Source organism: Trichoderma evansii (assembly GCF_050947405.1).
Source record: "Trichoderma evansii strain SZMC 28006 chromosome Unknown GGI43scaffold_12, whole genome shotgun sequence".
Taxonomy (NCBI): Eukaryota; Fungi; Ascomycota; class Sordariomycetes; order Hypocreales; family Hypocreaceae; genus Trichoderma; species Trichoderma evansii.
This window is the reverse complement of record NW_028145194.1, coordinates 801,171-822,072: the sequence shown is the minus strand read 5'-3', so window position 1 is coordinate 822,072 and position 20,902 is coordinate 801,171. Positions and strand designations below refer to the sequence as shown.

At 48.2% G+C, this 20,902-nt stretch overlaps 7 protein-coding genes and 2 non-coding genes across 9 annotated transcripts; 5 read left to right on the top strand and 4 right to left on the bottom strand.

Moving 5' to 3' along the window:
* Nucleotides 1-1,048: 1,048 nt before the first annotated feature.
* Nucleotides 1,049-5,198, top strand: GGI43DRAFT_384657 (ubiquitin-specific protease UBP2; the record flags this gene model as incomplete). Its single annotated transcript, XM_083203550.1, has 4 exons — nucleotides 1,049-1,184; nucleotides 1,235-2,718; nucleotides 2,816-3,194; nucleotides 3,262-5,198. 4 exons carry the CDS (start codon nucleotides 1,049-1,051, stop codon nucleotides 5,196-5,198), a joined length of 3,936 nt encoding a protein of 1,311 aa, XP_083059940.1.
* Nucleotides 5,199-5,550: 352 nt separating this feature from the next.
* Nucleotides 5,551-6,554, bottom strand: GGI43DRAFT_384656 (ClpP/crotonase-like domain-containing protein; the record flags this gene model as incomplete). Its single annotated transcript, XM_083203549.1, has 2 exons — nucleotides 5,551-6,127; nucleotides 6,193-6,554. 2 exons carry the CDS (start codon nucleotides 6,552-6,554, stop codon nucleotides 5,551-5,553), a joined length of 939 nt encoding a protein of 312 aa, XP_083059939.1.
* Nucleotides 6,555-8,015: 1,461 nt separating this feature from the next.
* GGI43DRAFT_75891 (uncharacterized protein) lies at nucleotides 8,016-10,213 on the top strand. The gene is made up of 3 exons (XM_083210252.1): nucleotides 8,016-8,837; nucleotides 8,899-9,844; nucleotides 9,903-10,213. Exons 1-3 carry the CDS (start codon nucleotides 8,196-8,198, stop codon nucleotides 10,097-10,099), a joined length of 1,785 nt encoding a protein of 594 aa, XP_083059938.1. The 5' UTR covers nucleotides 8,016-8,195; the 3' UTR covers nucleotides 10,100-10,213.
* Nucleotides 10,214-11,421, bottom strand: GGI43DRAFT_75892 (J domain-containing protein). The gene has a single exon (XM_083210253.1). The coding sequence runs from the start codon at nucleotides 11,255-11,257 to the stop codon at nucleotides 10,328-10,330; it is 930 nt and encodes a 309-aa protein (XP_083059937.1). The 5' UTR covers nucleotides 11,258-11,421; the 3' UTR covers nucleotides 10,214-10,327.
* Nucleotides 11,422-13,422: 2,001 nt separating this feature from the next.
* Nucleotides 13,423-16,007, top strand: GGI43DRAFT_428109 (dimethylaniline monooxygenase). The gene is made up of 4 exons (XM_083208909.1): nucleotides 13,423-14,245; nucleotides 14,382-14,640; nucleotides 14,710-15,498; nucleotides 15,571-16,007. The coding sequence occupies exons 1-4, from the start codon at nucleotides 13,664-13,666 to the stop codon at nucleotides 15,756-15,758; spliced, it is 1,818 nt and encodes a 605-aa protein (XP_083059936.1). The 5' UTR covers nucleotides 13,423-13,663; the 3' UTR covers nucleotides 15,759-16,007.
* A 36-nt stretch (nucleotides 16,008-16,043) lies between these two features.
* GGI43DRAFT_t135 lies at nucleotides 16,044-16,141 on the top strand. The gene has a single exon. It is a non-coding gene; the product is annotated as a tRNA-Leu (tRNA).
* A 274-nt stretch (nucleotides 16,142-16,415) lies between these two features.
* On the bottom strand, nucleotides 16,416-17,112 carry GGI43DRAFT_75839 (uncharacterized protein). Its single transcript, XM_083210250.1, has 3 exons — nucleotides 16,978-17,112; nucleotides 16,852-16,919; nucleotides 16,416-16,701 (listed from the first exon to the last, which is right to left on the bottom strand). Exons 2-3 carry the CDS (start codon nucleotides 16,899-16,901, stop codon nucleotides 16,494-16,496), a joined length of 258 nt encoding a protein of 85 aa, XP_083059935.1. The 5' UTR covers nucleotides 16,902-16,919; nucleotides 16,978-17,112; the 3' UTR covers nucleotides 16,416-16,493.
* Nucleotides 17,113-17,729: 617 nt separating this feature from the next.
* Nucleotides 17,730-20,032, top strand: GGI43DRAFT_75762 (uncharacterized protein). Its single transcript, XM_083210247.1, has 2 exons — nucleotides 17,730-18,428; nucleotides 18,506-20,032. The coding sequence occupies exons 1-2, from the start codon at nucleotides 17,929-17,931 to the stop codon at nucleotides 19,572-19,574; spliced, it is 1,569 nt and encodes a 522-aa protein (XP_083059934.1). The 5' UTR covers nucleotides 17,730-17,928; the 3' UTR covers nucleotides 19,575-20,032.
* Nucleotides 19,953-20,050, bottom strand: GGI43DRAFT_t133. Its single transcript has one exon. It is a non-coding gene; the product is annotated as a tRNA-Leu (tRNA).
* Nucleotides 20,051-20,902: the final 852 nt, after the last annotated feature.

Here is a 20,902-nt window from a genome sequence, read left to right as displayed (position 1 = left end):
TCAATGAGGGCTTTGCAATTTCAGGAGAGTAGCGCCAGCATATACTTCGTGTTCAGCAGTGCTAGTATAATCTACATGGTGCGTCTTCCTACCTAGAAGCATATAAAAATATTCTTTTTCTATTTCTCATAATCCAACTTCACTTTCATCTTCGCTCGTTTCTACCTGTTCTGCTATAAATAGGTAGTACTTAGCCTCCAACTGGCTGCCTAGGTATCCATCCCACTGTCTCTTGTTACAGACAATATTTATGCCACATGATACAAAGGCGCTGTTTAATTAAGCATAGTAAAAGAAAAGCGGGAAAAGGAAAGCATATACTACCTCTAGTAAATCGACCCCATTAAACAACATTGAAGTGACGTCTTGGGCTTTATATCTTCTGGCGCCTACCTACCATTTAGTACAGTGCATGCGTGGAGAGAAACCACCAGCTCCGCAGTGACGCTACAGGGCGCTCGTCGCCCTTTTCAGAGCGCTGACTCAGCGAACTACCGCAAACGCCAAGTGCTCCCGCCGCAATTAGCATATGCTAGCCATGTTGATTACAGCGACGTCCTTGGCTGCGTCAGCCGACCGTGACCTTGGCCAGGCAAACGCACACTTAATTAACACACGAGTTGATCGCGCCACTGCATACGCAAGCAATTACATACGCCGCTTTATCCTTTGCTGCGCAGGGCAGCCCCGAGGTTCGTCATTGCAATCTCCCGACTCTACGATTCCCGCGGCTGACGTATTTCAAGGACAGCTGCAGCAACCTGCCGAGCTCTCCATGCCCTTTCCGAGCCTTTCGCCGTACGAGACTCCTGTTAGGCAGATATAAGCGGCGTCGACCCTGCAGCTCGTCTCTCGCCAAGCAGCATTTTATCTCGAACATTTCGTTGATATCAAGGAGCGCTGGGTCGAATTACACTCATCTTTTCGCTTTGGGCTTTCGGCATCGAAGGTGGCAGCCGTTTGCTACCCCTCCGTCTCCATACCACCTTGCCCCCTCCTGGAGTCAATATTATTTCGCATCAGCTAGACACACGGATACCATACAATCATGGGGGGTAGATATGATTTGCGGTCGCAAGACCTTGAGCCCAGCGCCTATGCGGCATTGCCTGGGACGCAGTCGGAGTTTGTTCCACACAATATGACGCCGCTCAAATCCAGTCTGGTTGGGCGCGAAGTACTTGGTATGCCCATCTCATATTGGTGTTTGCCTTTAAACTAACTTTCTGTATAGGATGTCACCCGAGCCGCTGGATATACGAGCTGATCAATAATAACTTTACTATCTGTGACCTCTTCGAACGAGGTCGGCATGCCAAGCTGGATAGCCACTATGCTTGGGATCACCCCCATCAGCTAGTTATCAATGGAAATCAATCTTATTCGACATTGTCATCAAAGATTCTATCCGCCATCTGCCTCGATTGCCATTATCACTTCTTATTCCGGGTTGAATGGGAGCAAGAGCAGTCAGAGTTTTTGTGCCACCACAGCCACAGTAACTGGCCCATCGGAGATACTCAGTTTCCCTGGCATCATTTAGCCTGGGTTTCAACTGACAAAGATGCCAACATTACTCGGGATCATTCAAAATACTATCCGTTGTTGGCTCGCGAGTTTTTTGCCTGCTCAGCCCCACCATGCACGTTCCAGATTACTCTTGAAATTTCGGAGCCGCGGATGGCCTCGTGGTGGGTGAATCTCTTATTAGACCATGAGACCATTCTTCAACAGTTGAACGCCGCGAAAAGGGACGAACCTGCACGATATGAAAGCGCCACTGATGACTGGGCTCACCAAGCGCCATCCAATCTCAATACGTATCTAAAAAATCTCTTGGAGACGACTCCCGAGACTGCCAGGAGTATCTCAAAACGGAATAAGAGATTCGCTGTTTTGTTCGGGCCCCGCTGTTTCTCCATATTCCGAGAACTTGAATTCAAAGAGCAGATCGACATTAACGACGGGGTCGATGAAGGATCATTTACTCCAACACCTCCATCGCCAGCAGATGGTATTTCTGGGAGCACAAAGGTTGGCACATTTCGCGCCTATCTCGAAGATGTGCGCTCTGAAGTTCAGAATCTCATATTCAAGTCTGGAAGCACCGCTGAACGCCCAACATTCTGTATTACTGCTCTGCATAATCACCTGGGCTGCTCCGAAGTACCTTATCTTAACACAAATCCCCTGGTAAATGAGGGTCAATATAAAATCCTGGGGGTTTTGCCTTCCCAATCAAAAGAGATCGTTGTGAATGCCTATAAAAGGCAGTGGGAGCTTGCGCCTTCTAGACGAAGGGAGTATGTCGAGATGTTAATGGCTATCGCGAACGATATTAACAACGAACTTTTATCTGACTACGCCATTACTCAATCATCTGTCTTTGAGAGCCAGCTTCAAACCCACCATAACAGCGACGATGATGGACTTGTCTCTCAGGCATTAGAATTCCTTGGCCTCAGCCCACCTAATAATTATAGTGCGGAGGCAACGATACGGGCCTTTCGAGAAAAAATAGCGCGAGATCCATCTGATGCGGGTACTGCAAGGAGCATGCTTTTATGGATTGCCCAGTCATCCAACGACGATTCTTATCAAACAGCACTACTCATGGAAGCTGATGCCAAGATGTCACTTGAGACATCCAAGGTGGTTCTTGGGCTAGATACGGTAGACGGGCCATGGCAGAATGCGGTTGACGCTACAAAAGCAAAGGTAAGTGGGAGATCTTTTATATATATATATAAAAGAAAGAAATGAAAGAAAGCTACCGCATTTCACATCATATGGCTAACTAAATGAAAACTTCTAGCTGGAAGGAACCACCTCAAAGGAAGCCAAGGGCGTATACCTTGACGCATTGGATTCAATCGCAGAACACACATCTTCACCTTCACTCAAACATGCAGTTTTGGAACTTCGCCATGCCCAGGGCTTCAGCAATTCTGATTTCGATAACAGCGATTCCAGAGCAGCCAATTTGAGCCTTCCCATGGGCCTACACAACATCGGCAATACCTGTTATTTGAATAGTTTACTCCAGTATCTCTTCACCGTGAAGCCTATTCGTGATATTGTATTCAACTATGATAGCTTGCGGCTAGATTTGAACGATGAGAGCATCCAAGCACGTCGACTTGGCGGAAACAAGATGCAAATGGATCGTGGAGAGGCTGTTGTTGCTCAAGCATGTAAGTGCAGCCTATTCTTAGGATTTTGAGGAAAGATTTATGGGAGCCAATGCTGATTATTATGTAGTTGCGGAAGAAATGGCCACACTTTTCGAAAATCTTCGAACTTCTGACAGAACTGCCACTCGGCCCTCTCAGAGACTCGCCAACGCAGTTTTATTATCGACCCACACGCTCTTGTCTGGCTCGAAGCAGCCGTCCGAAACTCCTACGATAGTGAACCCTCCACCCTTGCCTGCTCGCCCATCGCCTGCTCCTCCCGCAGAAAGCCATGATGATATTAACATGGTAAATGTTTCTGTGCAAGCTGTGTCAGATTCGACGGAAACGCGGAGCCGCTCTAGCACACAAACTCTCGTTGATCAAGATGACGCTCGTTCAGACCGCTCGTATGAAAAGGTTGAGACGGTGTCAGAAGATACCAACAGCCAGCTACAATCCGTCCCGATACTCATTGACTTGGGGGATGACACTTTAATGACTGAAGCACCAGAAGACGACAAGAAACCGGCCATCCCAGTGGACATGGACGAGTCTAAAGACACTCCTGTTGGTGCTAGGCAAGAGAATGCTGATGTTGATATGATCGATATGGAAAAGCCAGAAACGGTGGATCAAAAGGTTCTCAATGCCCTTGAGCATCAGAAGAGATCTTCAGGAACCGACCAACAAGATGTTGAGGAAGTCATGGGCAGTATTCTCAACCGTCTCCAGGCAGCGATTCGCCCAACTTCGGTTGACAGCACAAGCGGCATTCAGCTGGAAAAAATTATGGAGACTTTCTTCGTTACAACAGTTAATTATACTAAAAAGTTTGACGAAAAAGAGTACCAACATGAGATTAGCTTTGATAGATCAATCACGGCATTTCCGGCCGCTGAAGGACCTTGCTCATTGTACGATGCCCTCGGAAGAAATTTCGACCAGCAGATTTTAGAGGAAAGCAAACTTTCGCGATATACCGCCATTAAGACATTACCGCCAGTCTTACACATTCTAATTCAGCGCTCGCAATCCATGGGTAGCAAAAACGGCAACCCAGTAGTTATACCTGAGACTTTATACCTCGATCGATACATGGACGCTCCCCATAATTCGCCCATTTTTCAGCAAAGGGTGCAGGACTGGATGACTGCAGAACGAATTGTTGATTTAAAGTCACAACTGGCGAAAATCGAAGCCAATCCTACTTATATGACGTTTTTCCAGACCTACGGGAGTGAAAATGAGGCTACGGAGGACACGGCGAACCCATCCACTAACGGAGCTGACGAATTCATGAGAGACGAAATAGACTCTGAAAATTGGGATTTTGATGGGCCAGTAGAAGATGACTTTTTGCTCATAACACCAGCAAATACTACTAAAGAGACCACTCCTGAGAAACCCGTCAACAAGGTAACAGATATCCAGAAGACGCACGCTGCAGTGCTAGAAATGATGGAAAAGGAACTGCTCCAACGGCAAGAGGCGCTTGAAGGAAGCATGAGCAGCCAAAAGCAAATTTCGTACCGTCTCCATGCTGTCATCTGCCATCGGGGCCACCTAACATCAGGACACTATTGGGTTTGGATCCACGATTTCGAAGCCAACGTTTGGCGTTGGTACAACGATGCGGATGTGAAGGAGAACAAAGATACTGCAGAAGTACTACAGACTCTGAGCACTAGCGGCGAGCCATATTACCTCTGCTACGTCCGCGACGAAGACAAGGATCAATATGTCAGCGTTCCTCAAAGAGAGCCTCCCCAGAGGGAAGAAGGCGACGGCCAAGAAAACGAAGACCAAGGAGAGGCAGAAGAAACAAAGCCAGCCGTTGAGACTGAGTCAGCGCCCTTGACTGCAGCGGATAGGGACGGAGATATTGAGGTTATTGACGCAAAGAAAGAAAGTGGCCTAGAAAGTGCTCCTGGGGTGGATGCAGTGGCTCAAGAGCTGCAGGAGCCACATGAGCCGCTAGATTCTCAGAAGACGGTTGTCATGGAAGACGCAACTCAATCTTAAGAGGGATAGGTATAATAGAAGAGGGAGAAATACCTCATTAACTGTTTGGGGCAATTCGGTTAGTTAAGAGGCAACATTAATACATGGTAGGCAAAGAAAAAAGAGGCGTACGGTGTAACAAAAATAACTTAAACAGCATGTATGGCATTGTCTGCTTCTAGCTACATAGGTAGCTTTATGACGAGATGATTTACAGAACTTGCAGAATCACAGTGCTGGCGTTTGTGTTCAATAATAGAGAAACGAGAAGATATCCCTCGCAAACACACATATAAAAGAGGGCCCAAAAAGGGCACGATTGTCATTAACGATTTATTCATTTTTCATTAAATATTTCTATTAAATTGTAGCTTTACCGGCCCTTGAATACGGGCTTTCGCTTTTCTTGGAATGCCTTCAACGCCTCATTTCTATCTTCAGTGTTGACAACTCTCTGGTACATTTCATTCTCCTTCTCCTCTCTAGCCCAGGCAACGGCCTGCAGACCAGCACGGATAGCAACGGGTCCTCCTTCGCAGATCTCCTGAGCCAGCCTGACAGCCTCCGAGAGGGCAGACTTGCGCGCGATCTGCAGGATCTCCGATCCATCACGCTCATCCTCGGGGACAACTTCAACGAGACGATCAGCAATGCCGAGGAAGTAAGCCTCCGGGGCAGCGACGCGGCGGCCGGTGAGGACGAGATCGCGCGCGCGGGAGAGGCCGATGAGGGCGGGTAGGCGGAAGGTGCCGCCGGCGCCGGGGATGATGCCGAGGCGGGTTTCAGGCAGACCGACGGTTGCGTTGGAGGAGAGGACGCGGAAGTGGGTGGAGAGGGCGAGCTCGAGGCCGCCACCGAGGGCTAGGGAGGAGATGGCAGAGATTGTTGGGATCTGGAGGCTGGAGAGGTTGGCGAAGGTGCTGCGGAGGTTGGACAGGAATTGGGCTGTTCTGTAGTGCGATGTTAGCAAATAGCTTGAAAGTGATATAAATAGAGATAGAATATCTATACGCACTCTTCTGGTGTAAAACCGCGTCGCTCTTTCAGATCTGCGCCAGCGCAGAAGCATGTATCAATGGCACTGGCAAGAATGAGAGCTCTCGTTGGACCCTTTTCGTCGATTCCAGCGGTGATCTCCTCGCCGTTGGGGCCGTACTGGCTGTGCACGTCGTCTATCTCTGCGCGCAGCGAGGCCAACAGATCCCTGGAAATGGCATTTCTGGCCTGCGGGCGGTTGAGCTCGAGAACGCGGATGTGGCCGTTTGTTCCTGCGGGAAGGTTTGTGACGCGGATGAGGGGCTCGGAGGGAGTTGAGTAGAGACGGCGGAAGGTGAAGGAGAGGGAGGGCGTGGCGGAAAGGCGGACTCGAGGAGGCATTGCGGCGGCGGCTGTGAGATTGATTTGGTGGAAAGTGTGGTTTTGAGGGGAGGATTCAATTGGGAGGAGGGAAGTCGAAGGAGAAATTAAAAAATGGCTGTAAGTCGGGATTTGGAGAGAAGCTCGGCTTAAAGGTGACGTCGTTGAATGAGCCGAGCTTAGTTTTTGGTTGCGGCTTGTGTCGGTGCTTGTGCGATTTGGCAGGAGAGTCGGCATTAACGAATTTGAGAGATGGCAAGGTAAAATACTGTTGACCGTGAGAGTGTATGGTATATTATGTGTATTTTATTGCTGTTGATATGAATTTCATTGCATTCATTTAGTGAAATGGTCAATTGTTGCCTTGATGCCCAATGTATAAGCTCTCTAAGCTCTTTAAGTGTCTTAGTGATCACTCATCCTTTTCCATATATATTCTCTTCTTGAAGTAAATACAAGCTCCTTAGGCTGCTATTATTATCTCGAAATAAAGTAAAAAAGGTGGATAACAGCCCACAGCAATACAAAAAACATAAAGACATTGTCACTTGAGCTATTGTCGTGGGTCTCAAAGCTCTCGTTAGCTAGAGCTCCGCGTGCTTCTAGGCAACTCCATTCACTAGATAAGCCGCATTTATGCTCATGCTATTGAGGCTAGCTTTGGGTTTCCATTGGATCCTATCAGTTAGCGATAGTCTCACTGCTAATCTTTTACATGCAATAAGACGGTCATTCGAGACCGAGAGTTGAGGTAGAAGCGGTGTTATAGTGATATCATATGTCAGCTACCTTGGGTGCTGTCAACGACCGCACCTTCCCTTGTCTTGGCTCCAACATTGCCCAAGAACCCTAATCGATAGCATCAAGCTACTTCAACTGTTCCTCTAGGACACCATTTTACAACCCATGCTTCTTGTTCCACTCTTGACACATCACTAAGGCCACCATGGTGCGTGCAATTCTTCATGCCGCTCACCCGCCTCGCCTGCTTCTCGTCTTGGGCCAATGGCGAGCTCCGCCATGCACCAGCTGCAACCACACGTTTTCAATCTGGGGGAGGCGCAGCACTGCAGCGCTGCCTTCTGGCGCTGTTCGATCCTTAACGCTATAAGCAGCCCTGCAAGATCTCGCCAAACCCCTGGGCCCGATCATATATCTGATACATACAATGTTAATCTGTTGTAGATCGCGCAGCCTCCTCGTTATGGCCTTATCAGCCAGTCCAGTCCAATATTGTTTCTCGGAGTTTGCTTTAGCCAGCGCCCACCAAAAGTTCCCGCGGATAAGATGCCTGCTTCCCATGAGAGACTCAATTGGCCAAATTTGACATGGCCGCGTCTTGACCCACCGCTGGGCGGATGACAACAAATCACTTACTTATCCGAGATCAAGGAATATTTGTCAGTAGTGATATAAAGAAGAACCACCGAACGGAGAGCTCCTTGCCGACCACACCGACTTCGTTTCTCTTGTACCACTTCGGCCTGGGGCATGGCAATCGTCGCGGGCCATTAGCAGACCTGAGCAGGCTCTCTAGTTAGGCTACTGCTGAAATAGGCCCATCGTCGGTCGTCGCTGGGGGGGCATCAATCGGTAGGGCACCTATGCTCTCAGAATTTGCTCTTGGTAGTTGGGGGCCGACGAGCGTTCTTTCAAGGAGCCATGGCAGCGACCAGTAGTATAATCTCGTCTGTTATTCTTTCCACCACATTAACGGCGGCACCTACTGCGTCCTCACTGCCACTTTCGGTTGTGGTCGAGCCCAATATTGGGGGAACTCTTGATTTTTTCCCTTTCGACGACCTAGCCAACGTCGGAAACCCGAATGCCGATGCCTTCAGCTTCAAGGACCTCATCAAGTCGAGCATTGCTGGCGACCAGAGCATTGTGCTTTTCGGTACTGGCTGCCTGATTGATGGCGTAGAGGACTGCACTCGCGCTTGCAACCGCACGGATGTCTTCTTCGGCTCTCTCGAGACGTTTTACGACTGCATCGCGCTAGCTTCCATTTCCCACTGGACTCATGATACCGAGAGCTACTACATCACTCCCCAGACAGAGCAAAATGCTAGCGTTATTATGGGTTCTGGGAGCCTCGCCGATTTCGATTATAAGCCAACTCTCGATTCTTTCATCACTTGCGCACAAGCATCCTGCGGCAGTGACCAGTTGAGCGTGGCATGTGACCCCTCTATCAAAGCGCTCTCAATAGGGCACTCTACTGCTGATGAGATATTTGAGGCCATGAACACGTTTTGCCCAGATATCCCGGCTAATATTGACCCTGATATCTTTGGACCTGGAGTAAGATTATATCAATAAGTAGCCATATAGAGTGAAAATAACACTAATCTTGCTGGAATAGGTGCTCATTTCCTATGTGCTTCAAGTATGCTTCTCAGGATCACTGTATCTAGCTGTTCAAGCATTCACAATCTGGGCGCGTCACACTGAAAAGAAACGGGAGCCTTACACCCTCACCCGCGCCGAGTCGCTAATCTGGAGAGACACATCTACCTTGTCGCGGACCAGTGTGGCCATGGCCACCACCCTGGTCGAGTTCCAGGAAGCTCAGTGCTGGTTTGTGTTCGCGTTGCAGATCGCCTCTATCCTTGCAATCGTCATCAACTCCCAGGATGGCACATTCTGGGGCGAGATCATCGTCAATGGCGCCGTCGCATTCCATGTCAGCCTTAATGGTGTTCTTCCCATGTTCTTGGTTCAAGTTTGTCTCCATAACGAAGGCATCCGAAACTGGCATACGTTCCTTGGCTTTTGCGCAGAATACCTATTGGCGATTGTTGCATCTACGCAAAAGATTAGCTTCTCATCTACTTTTGATCTATTCAAGCAGCAGCATAGTATCGAAGAATGCGGTGGCAACCCAAGTCCGCGCACGTATTGCGCTGCTACTCATGGAGTTTCTGGACTAAGCTTGACTTTTTTCCCACATCCACTCTTTTACAAGGTTGTGTTTCTATTATTGGATAGCGTAGCATTTATTGCGCTCGTCATCGACCAGCTGAGCTGGACACTGCGAAAACATAGACGGACGAAGCATTTGAGATTCGGTCGCTGGACGCCTGGTCGATGGCCAGAAAATAGACTTCAACGTCACTGGAAAAAATTTACCAAGTACTTCTGGAGAGGGTTAGAAATATTATATTTCTTTATCAATATCCTATATATGGTTTCACTGGTCAGGGTGATCAGTGCCAAGAGCTTTGAGGCAAATAAATGGTCGTATGGGCAGATCATTGCCATCACTTGTTGGGGTCCTGTCATTGTCAAGCTGATAGACCTCATCATATGTAAGTTTAAACCATCCACGATTAGCTCCATTTCTGATATCTGACCCTTTGCCTATAGCCGGACCACCAAAGAATGGTGAAAAGCTCAATTCCGGGCCGCCACGCTTGCGCATAGACAATGTCATTAACCATAGACTGATATCGGAATACACCGACGAGGAGCCGTTTGAGTCTGATTTGAAGACAGCTCGCGCGGCTTACTCTCGTCAAGAGACACTATTTTCGAGGACAGAGACGGAAGCGTCTCATATATGAGAGATTGGAACGTCGGATGATTATACGAGTTATTCATAATGACTGATGCCCTTCATGATTTAATGTAATGTCACTTTTTTATGCATGTATATATATATAGAACTATCAGTAATCATATAGAGATAACAGATTAGATGCAGAGAAGGTTTCGTAAAATCATTATCTATAGTATTACACAGGATTGGCCACTGGACGTGCCTCTCCTTCTTGCCGGTGAGAGCAGAGAGTTTATAACGGCCTAGACGGGTCAGTCGACTCGAATTTGTCTGGCACAAACTGATAATTCACGTTTTCTCGCTCTCTTAAGAAGTGGTTGACCCTCTCATCCTTGTTGAGCCCCGCCACCATGACTTCATTCCTCTGCAGCCGGCGGCCGACGTTGTTGTTTTGATCAACCACCCACCCAGCGTACACCGTGCTGCTGTTCTCGGCACGGTTTGTCTGCGCAATGGCCCCGACGAGACAGAACATGACGACGATGGTGGCGAACGCTCCATGCGACATGAACACAGGCTCGCCTGCCTTTCCTGCCTGGGCGTCCCGCCAGTTCTCCCAATCCTCCCACGTTGCATTGTTCGCGGCGGTGCCCTGCTGGTGGCGCCAGTTTTTGTCAATATCGCGCAGTGATGTGGCGCCGTCGCCGTGAGACCAGCCTAGGCCATAGTTATCGTACATGCGCCTCTTGGAAGAGTTGCTGAGGAGCTCGTTGGCGGCGACAATCATGCGGTATCGTTCGAGGCGGGTAGCGTGGGGGAGTTTGCTGACATGCGACGAAGTTGACGACGAAGATGACGATGCGGATGGCATTTCTGATGAGGAATTGCTTTGGTGGTCGTGTGTATCGGGATGATATAGCTTAACGAGATCATAGAAATGTCGCTTGTCATAGGTTGTTGCGCTTTTAGAGACACCCAAAACTTCGTATGGCGTGGGCCGCGGTGATTTCGGCCATTCGGGGATACGATCGCCAGATGAGGCTTTTGTGTCAGACCACTTCTTTTCGTGAGCCTCGTTTGCAGTAGCATATCTTCGCTTCAATCGATTGCATAGAGGCGAGGCAGAGGCAGAAGATCGGGCGCAATGTGAGACGTGATGAGAGCTGCGGAGGGGCGAGACGAAGGAGGGGAGGACGCCAATGGCTGGCTTGACGATGGCCATGGCTTTTCCTGTTGTTCTTCTATGAACTAGTAGCAGGCTGAAAAAATAGCAGTTCTAAGAAAAGAGAATTGGCTGTTTAAGAGTGTTATCAGTCAATCGGCCAATGCAGTCATGGCGAAGTTGAGAAGGGCGCCTGACGCAGAATTAGTTGACGCTGATGATGTAGTTCACAAATCGTGCTTCGCGGGCCCGGAGCTACAATGGATCGGGTCACGCTACTCCCCGCTATTTTGGCATTTCTGGCAGCTGTGGTGGGGCGTGTTTAATGGAAGGCATTTGGGCGATTTGCCTACCATTTTTTTAGGCTGCTGCCAATCCACTGTCTTGAGCTAAATTGCTAGCGGCCAACACTGGCATCGTATACAGTATGAGATGTGACCTACGACAAAGGTTTGAATAGAAGACGTAGTGATAGTTGTTCTGGTATTTAGAACAAAGCCACATAAAAGTTGTAATCCTGCTCTCAAAGGTGAGCCAGATCTTTTCTTTTAAAAATTATTCAGCCCTAACTAAACTCAGGGTCGTATTCTCAACCTATCGCTAACAGTTATAGACCGCAACGACTGAACCGGCACGGCTCTTATTCACAAAGGCACAAAGTTATTACGCTGGGCCGGTGGCTAGATATGGTACTTTCTCCTCACTACTTCGCTTCAGTAATTTAACAAGGATTAGACACCGGTAAAAGTAGTCCTAATATTCCATATCAATATACCCTCTCGCTCTACCTCGATAAAGATAAAGGGCTGCTTCATGGCATTTGTTCGGTACTACCAGTGGGCTGCAGACCCTCAAATTTGCTCAAACATACATGTAATTTTGAAAACTGCCTCTCCAGGGCTTACAGCGTGACATCCTTCTGCACGACCTAGAAATGGGCTAGGCTCGGTTGAACCCTTTCGAGACCCTGCTTGGCCGAAGTGTCTGTGCGTACATCGTCAGAAAACGAATTCCTGGCTTGCATTACGGCGTATTATTAAATCATCTCTTTGGGGGAGGCTATGTTCTCCTAGCTACCGTAAATGTAATTGCTCAGGATAGCGCCGCTCATAAACGTCGTATTTTCATCTGCTTGCTTGTTACTTCTCCTCCTTTCTCCCAAAAAGAAGCCACAAATCACTCATTCGATCGTTAGAATTATCGACCTTCCTCTATCTCTTTGGCCCGATCGATCCCCCATCCATCCGTGCTACCACGCCTAGGTTGCACAGGCCCGACATGTCCATTTAGCGGGTCTGGTCCCCTTGCGCAACCTCTACGAGCAGTAGCACCATACATAGTACGAATACTAAAAAGAGCGTTCTGCAGGAGAAGCCCTCCGATGTGTCATATCCAGCTGCAGCAGGATTCTCCAGGCACTCACTTGCGCCATCCAAAGTCGTGGGTTGCAGTGTTGTTGGTTCGTAGCTTTTCTCTGCTCGAGTCCCGATGGCTTGGGCCAGAGCCAATAGGCTCAGTCAGGATGCCGAAATTGGAATTTCCACGTGGGTTCTAGCCGCCGCCCATCTGAACCAAACTGCCGGGATTTGCCCCAAAGCGAGCGCCACGGGGAATAAAGCTCCCGCCCAACGCCCAACACAGCATATGGACTACCAACGTCCTGCTTTCGTTTCGCTACAGCATATTAATGCGGACCGCTCCCTGTCCCGGGAGGCTGCCGGGGAAGCTTGGGCATGTAATACAAGCATATACGAGTAATCGTAGTATAGGTTTAGTATTAGTTAATATTACAGACGGCGCCATGATGACCCCCTTGACAGCTTGACAGTGCAGCTGAATTCGGACGCGCCAGTTGCCACACCCTAAATGCCCAGCACCGCTCCAAAGACACCGCAGCACCCATTAGCCATTTAATAGCTCGTCGGCAAACGGTGATGGAACCTTTGTGGGCTGGTTCCATGCCACCACCACCGCGGGTCATGGAGCTCTCTCTCTGCACGGCGACTCTCATAGTCCCTTTTTGGCCCACCGCAAACGCCGTCGACTCACAGACCCATCAAACCATCCCCCCTTGACCATGTCTTTTTTACCCATACCCATCAAAAAGCATGGCCTATTTATTACATGTGGCGTCGTCGACCTAGCATGGCGGAAAGAGGCTATCCGCTCCCCATGGCCAAGCCGGAGAGAAATATTCGATATACTAGTCTAGAAGGGAAACGGTTCGTCAGCTAGGCAGGTAAATGACCAGTGAGGGGACTAGCAAGCATTGTCTACCTTTGGCAAGAGATTATTAAGGGTTAAGATGGCCGCAGAGGGTGGCCTCTTGTGAGCAAAACATACTAAAAGGGCGTTTTTGTTTGTTTCTTGAAAGCTTCATGGCTAGCCTTCCTCAGCTAGGCTTGTTTTCTCACGTCAAAGCGAATCCCTACAGCTCCTTCACCCAGTTGCTAGAATAGGAGAAAAATGCGCGTTGCCATCATCGGCGGCGGTCCCTCGGGCATCGTACAACTCAAGACACTCACCGAGGCCCATCGGCGCTTTTCAGTCCCGCCCTTTGAGGTTCGGCTCTTCGAATCTCAAGATAGGCTTGGTGGTATCTTTTCTCGTCATAGTTATGAAGAGGCAGAACTGGTCTCGTCCAAATATCTGACAACCTTTTCTGATTTTCGCGCTCGTAGCGATGATGACGATTTCTTCACCACTGATCGCTATCTCGAGTATCTCGACGATTACGCCACTCATTTTGAGTTGTGGCCTTACATCAACTTGAATACATGGGTCAAATCAGTTCGAAGAGGTAGCTCAAGTGAGCATATAGTCACTTACCGGACATTGGCTGGCGAGGAAATTGAGTGGGAATGCGATGCCATTGCAATATGCTCCGGCGTGCACGCCGTCCCAAATATTCCTGATTTACCGGGTATCAAGCATGTCCCTGTTGTTATGCATTCCTCCGAATTCAAATCCCGGGAGCAGTTTGGAAAGGAGAAGACCGTCATGGTCATTGGTAGTGGCGAGACTGCTGCAGATATTTCCTACTTGGCAGTAACAGGGGATACGGACAGAATTATCCTATGTCACCGCGATGGTTGGCTCGGAGCACCAAAGGCATGTATTAATATGCAAACTCTGTTTTTACAAAATGTTCTTTCTCATGGAACGTTACTAACTTGACTTACAGAGAGTCCCTGGTCAGCGATTTCTGCCTTGGCTCTTTGGCTCCAAACCATATGAGTATCCGCAGCTGCCTCTTGATGTATCTCAAATTACTCTGTTTGACTCCATGTATGTCCATCCTATTGTAAGAGACAGCATGATAATATGGAACTATTACCATTTTATTGCACTACCTGCTGGATGTTGGCTCTGCGGCGGTTCGCCATACGGAGTCGACCAATTTGTTGGCCAAATCTATAGTGAACGATTTCACGCATCACGAGGTATGAAGCGTGTACGCCCCAAAACACAGCTATGTTTATGCTGATCAAATGTTATTTTCATTACTTCAGTCTTCTTCAATAAAGCCTGGCAGCGCATCAGCAATCATGTCTCTACTCCCTGGCGGCCAACGAAATGGCCTCTTGCGACTCGCATCCGTCGCTTCTTCTTTAACACCGATATACCTCCCGTCTCACGCATAATCGAAGTCGCACCAATTCCTTCTCACATCTCCAAGGACGGCGTAGCACACTTCCCTCACAATGGCCGTCCAGAGTCTGACCGCATCAACGAAACCGTAGTCAAGCCAGACGTCGTCATATTTGCTACTGGTTACCACTCATCATTTCCTTTTCTAAATACGTCTGATCACGCCAGCGACAAACCTTATCCTATAGCATGGCATGCGGATGTCAGGCAAATCTGGAACTCGAATGAACCGACCGTGGGCTTCATTGGCTTTGTGCGTCCGGGTTTTGGTGCCATACCACCCCTAGCTGAAATGCAGTCAATGCTATTTACCATGAATCTAATAAATCGGATCCCTAAGCCGCTTAATCCAGATGATGAGTGGCATTACCGCATCATCCACCCCCCTGATGCACGTGTCTTCTATGGCGTCGAGCACGATAGCTATGCATATCAGCTGGCAAAGGATATTGGTGCGGCGCCAACATTCACAGAAGTGCTTAAACTGGCTTTCCGTACGAAAAATGGCTGGAGATTGCCGTACGTTTGGGCCGCAGGAGCATGCTTCAATACCAAATTTCGCATGAAAGGTCCCTGGAAGTGGGATGGAGCCGGCGAGGTTATGACTGGCGAATTATGGGAGACTATTGAGCGCCGCGAAGGCCTATTCGGTAAGTAAATTCCTTTCTTTTCTTCCTCTTTACCAGTGATTATACAAGACACTTACTCGTGCGTGGTTAAAGGCAATATTCCACTTAGCATCATCCCAATGATTTATCTCGGCCTCGTCAACCTACTGTTCTTACTTTACGCACTGTTTTGGGGGTTCCTTGCAAAATTGCGTCTAGCTCGGCCAATTGTGATTCGAAACGAGCCGAAGCGAATCATGCAGGAGATGGGACAGCTGCACCGCTGGGGAGAAGAGCGTTGAATCTGAGTCTGAGCATTGTCAAGATGCAAGCTCCGAGGATAAATAGCATCTGCTGAAATATCTGCTCTTTTACAACGTCTCTGGCTTAATGTATGTTAAAAATTCGTTTTAGACTCTTAGATGATACCAACTTTTTTCTGAATTCATTTCAATCTTTTGCCACTTTCCATTATGAATATTGTGAGTCTCTGTCGTACTTGTACTAGGGATTGGGGAACTTCGGGGTGCTCGCACTTTCACAGGCTTGGCTCTTAGAATGAAATAGTCTCCAGCATATACATCAACGGCGAGATGGCCGAGTTGGTTATGGCGTCAGGTTAAGGCTACCTTAACAGCAATTCCTGGTGGAGCAATCCGCGTGGGTTCGAGTCCCACTCTCGTCAGCGATATCTTTTTTTACACTTTTGGCCTGGTGAATCGAAATACTCTTTTTCAATACGGCGAATATTCTCTCCATTTTAAAGCCTCTTTTTTTTTTTCCAACACGCAATTAAAGTTAGGACAAAAGTCGCTTTCGTTTAGTTCCTGTAAGTGCGTTTCCCCCAGCCTACGAACGGTGCATCCTTTCAAGTCGCACTAACGCTCTCAGATATCAAATCCCCAGACATATACGTGACTGAAGTCGGATCTAGAGCGTGTGCTTGTTCAAATGTTTGGTTAATTTCAAGTACAGTGATTTAATATAATTTAATTAAGCATCTAAATTTGCCCAGCGAAGCGCAGATTCTTGGGCTATTATACCTGGCACCACTCCATATAGCATGATGACGATATTGCACTGACGCTCTCGGAGGCTTTAGCAGCTCCTTTGAAAGACGACTGGTGACCAGTATTGATAGTAATACTACCCCAGCTCATGTAACACACTTCTGGTAGGAGGGTAGTAATGGCCAGATGCGTGCATCCTGTGCCAGTATTATGGCTGCATGCTGGCCAGGACGACCTTGCTCGTCAAATGCGCCGAGTGTTGTTAGCTGGTGCCCGTGTTGAGTGCACCTAGAGTTCATGCGAGCGCTAACTGCAACATTCAAGGCTCTAAATTAGCGCACAAGCACCGCCATGCAAACCATCAATCCTATCCGCCGTACCTTACAGAGCGACTAGACCTATAACATGCTGTCTCGGCACAAGACAATGAGACATACTAATGGTAAACGCCAGCTACCGGTTTTTGTCTCAGATCTTCTATCCAAGAAGCGTTTCTACATCGTATACGTACCAGGTAGATATTTCATCTCGCGTGACTTGTCGAGCCCGTAAAGAGCACGAGACGCGGTGCCTTTTGCGTGCGATTGTCATCCGCATGGCTGGCTAAGACACTGCCGATTGTTCCATGTGCCTTGGTAGATACGAGTACCGGCTTCCACCTCCAAACTTCTTTCTCTTCCACAACTTCAACAACCACACACCACATTCTTTTGTTTATTCATCCATCCTAGTTTGGACCCCAAATTCCTCCATGATTTACTTGATGCAGCCATCCACCGCCTTTAGCATTCGTTAGCACCATGACTCCACCCATGATCTCCCCTGCCAGGGCCAAGAAATGCCTTGCCGAGACTCCCAAGTTTCGCATCTGCAGGTCTGCTGACGCTCCTCCACACCATGGGCGAATGCGGACTCGCCAGCTGATCGATGTCCCTTGCTCAGCCTTGCCCTATGTGACGTCCCACTGGCTGTGTCTGCTCCTATACGGCGCCTCTCTCGCTTGGCCTGCCGAGATGATGCGATGTGTCAGAGCCAAGATCCCCAGGCAGAAAGTAAAGTGTTGAGAAGTGCCCACCGCCGTCATACCGGGCAACTAAACATGTGATGGCACTTCCCATGGGTCTTATTCCTCCTCTCTCCGCTGCCTACAGCTACAACTCGTATGCGACTAGTGACTAGTCGCAGCATTTATAAGAGAGATAGCCAGGGGTCAAGTGCCGTGAAAGGAAAAGAATAAAGGGTATATGTTTGCTAGCTCACCACCATTGTCTAGACCTGCGGTGCCTGCGCTTTCTCCAGCTCGGTTCAGCCCTACCTACCCATTTGCGGAGGATACATGAGAGTACAAGTGACGGCCTTTTTTTTCTCTTTGTTTCTTTGAGGCGCGCTTACTGCAGCTGCGTTATTGGCCAAGATCACCCAGTATATACATCTCCCAACTGCTTATCCACGCACCTCCGCAATGAAACCTCCAAAGCATCCTAACGGCGCATCGCCGAAATCATTCATGAGCTCTGTCACCGAATTTTACCGCTGCCAAATCGGCGGCGAGACCGTCATAAACTACGCCTATACCGACTTCCCTCTTCGCCTCCTAGCCAAAGATGTCTACTACTTTTTTGCCTACTGTTGGGCGCTGCCTTGGGTCTTCTTCCCTATACACCCCTTTGGGTCGGGCGAGCTTGATGAACTGTATCCATCGCGGATGAACATATTCTGTCTCACCGTGCATTTCTTCCTATTTATTTCTCAGATTGCTTTTCTTCTCGCTGTGCCATTTGCGATATTTTTTCCAGCCTGGATGGGGTTCGCAGCCATCGTCGGCTTTCATTTTCTCAACAGGCTGGTCTGCATGCTGTTGAATGGCAAAGACATCATCTTTCACTCTGATGAGAAATATGCCAAAGCTCGGCCAGAACATGAACATGAGCAGTGGGTATTCTTAAATGGCGTTTCTACCGGGTGAGTTGTCCCATCATAACTTAAAACGTATAGTCTTTGTAGTTCTCGTTTGTCTAACCTGAATTGAAAAACAATAGCGAGCACTGGATGAAGACGAATCTTAACCGTTTAGCCATTACATTTGGTCGCCCAATCCTCGGCATCCATAATCGCACTTCCGGTGTGGTTTTCGACGTCATCGAGTGCCTCATCCAGCGCAACTTTTCATATGCAACCGGCGATATTCGTGTTTGCTATAGACATATTAAAGATATTCTCTATAACCCCAAAAAGACAAAGGTGGTGTTCATCATGCACTCTCAGGGGGCCATAGAAGGTGGCATGGTTCTAGACTGGCTCCTACAGGAGATGCCCCAGGATCTTCTCGCAAAGCTTGAGGTATACACTTTTGGCAGTGCCGCTAATCATTTCAATAACCCTCACCGCCACGCCATTTCACAAGATTTAACCCGGTCGAAGCCATTTGAGGCCATGCAGACGATCGTCTCCGAAACCTCCTATGAAACTCCGGTCACCACTCCGCTGGAAGTCAAGAAAGATCCAATGATTTCCGCATCCTTATTACGACGATCGTCTTCTATAACGTCGTACCATACTGTTTCTGCTGCCAAAGACAGAGCTATTGGCCATATCGAGCATTATACCCACAACACTGATTTTGTTGCTATTTGGGGCATTCTTCACTTTGCCACCAATAGAATGGCTTCCAGTCAGCTACCTCGCTTCCTCGGTCGTCTTTTCAACCGGTCTAATGGCCACGGCGGACATCTTTTCGTCCAACACTACCTTGATGGCTTGTTTCCTCTAAAGCGCGATCCGAAGACTGGAGAGTTTGTCGGAGTCGACGAAAACAATGTATTCATGGAAGAGGTTATCAAGTTTGGTATTGAGGGCACCGCAATGGAAAATGCACGAGAGGCCTTTGAGATTAGTTACGGAGGCACGGGGGGGTTTGGAACAGGCGAAATATCCACCCCGATCGAGGTATACGACCAGTTCTCTAATCGTAAGAGGCAGCGAAAGGACGTTAAAGTCAAAGAACTCAGCAGGCTGTGGATGTACAGAAACGGACGGAGCCCGCCTGAGATTTCAGCTGCCTTGGCAGCAGAGTTGGCTAGCATAGACAGGAGGAACTCATTGCTGTAAGAGGCTTCCTGAGAATTTGTGCTTTGTGTACGTCGCGTCGAGAATGGATTTGCGACGAGGTTTGTTTGCACATATTACAAGTTGACCGCATGCCACGAACATACACATGTCTGGCTTTATGCATTATCCGGAAATTGCTACTGCTCATTTTCCTTTTTTTTATTTCCTACTCCTTCTTTTTATAAGTTACGAATAGAATGAAACATCCTACGGAAAACGAATAATAGAAATGATACCCTTCAAGATTTATAAGGCTATGGGTATTCAGATAAAAGGCACAATATATATGCTATATCAAATTAATATATTACTATAAAATGAATGAGCATCTATCTCCCATGCCGATCATGAAGCAAAGGGCAAAAAGGCAAAAAAAAATGACGAGAGTGGGACTCGAACCCACGCGGATTGCTCCACCAGGAATTGCTGTTAAGGTAGCCTTAACCTGACGCCATAACCAACTCGGCCATCTCGCCAATCATATCGGTTGAAATTCGGCGTGCGTATTTTGTGTAATGAAGCTGGCACATGAACAATAGCGTGAGACCTTGTACTGACTTACCCTAGGACATAGGAATGATGAGACTTGATATATCAAACTTACAAGAGCTCTTTCTCAGAGAATGTGTATTTCGTCGTATATACTTATAATGAGAATAAATTTTGGTTCTGTTCTTGTTGAACAGCTATCAAGGTAATTTGATAAACATAGCCAAAGAGGCTCGCCGTGTGTCATTACTTGTATCTGTGAATGAATGATATCATACCAGAGGTATGTAAATTGTCTTGTACACCAGACCGAGTTAATGCCACGTTGCAGGATCGATGCTAATCGAATTAGCACTTGGACAGACAGGGCAGTAGTCATGATAGTAGGCAAGACTCCGTGAGGATATTCACGCCTTGGTTGGCCCAATGAACCAACTAGGCTTTAGATGTCGTACCGCCGCAGCCTGTATCTGGAAGTGGGCATGGTGGAGTTTCAAGACGTGGCGACTGTGGCAAGGATCTAACGCGTCCGCCAGCGAATCTTATCGCCCGCCTACCCCTCCAACTCGAGCCCGCCAAATGCCAGGTCTAGCGGCGCATTCTAACATGGAGAGCAGATCACAGGCAGCAAGTTTGTTTGGCTGGGCTATTAGTGGAAGCTTGTTTGCTATGACGCAGTCAAGTCTCAACCGTCGAGGATGTACTAATCCGTTGAGACCCCTACGAAAGATGGCATCTGCCCACTTTATTACCTTCATCCACCAACATTATTTTCATCAACTCTTCTTTTAATCCTTCTACTGCACGTTGCGTCAAGCCCCTGTAAGAGGCACCACTAC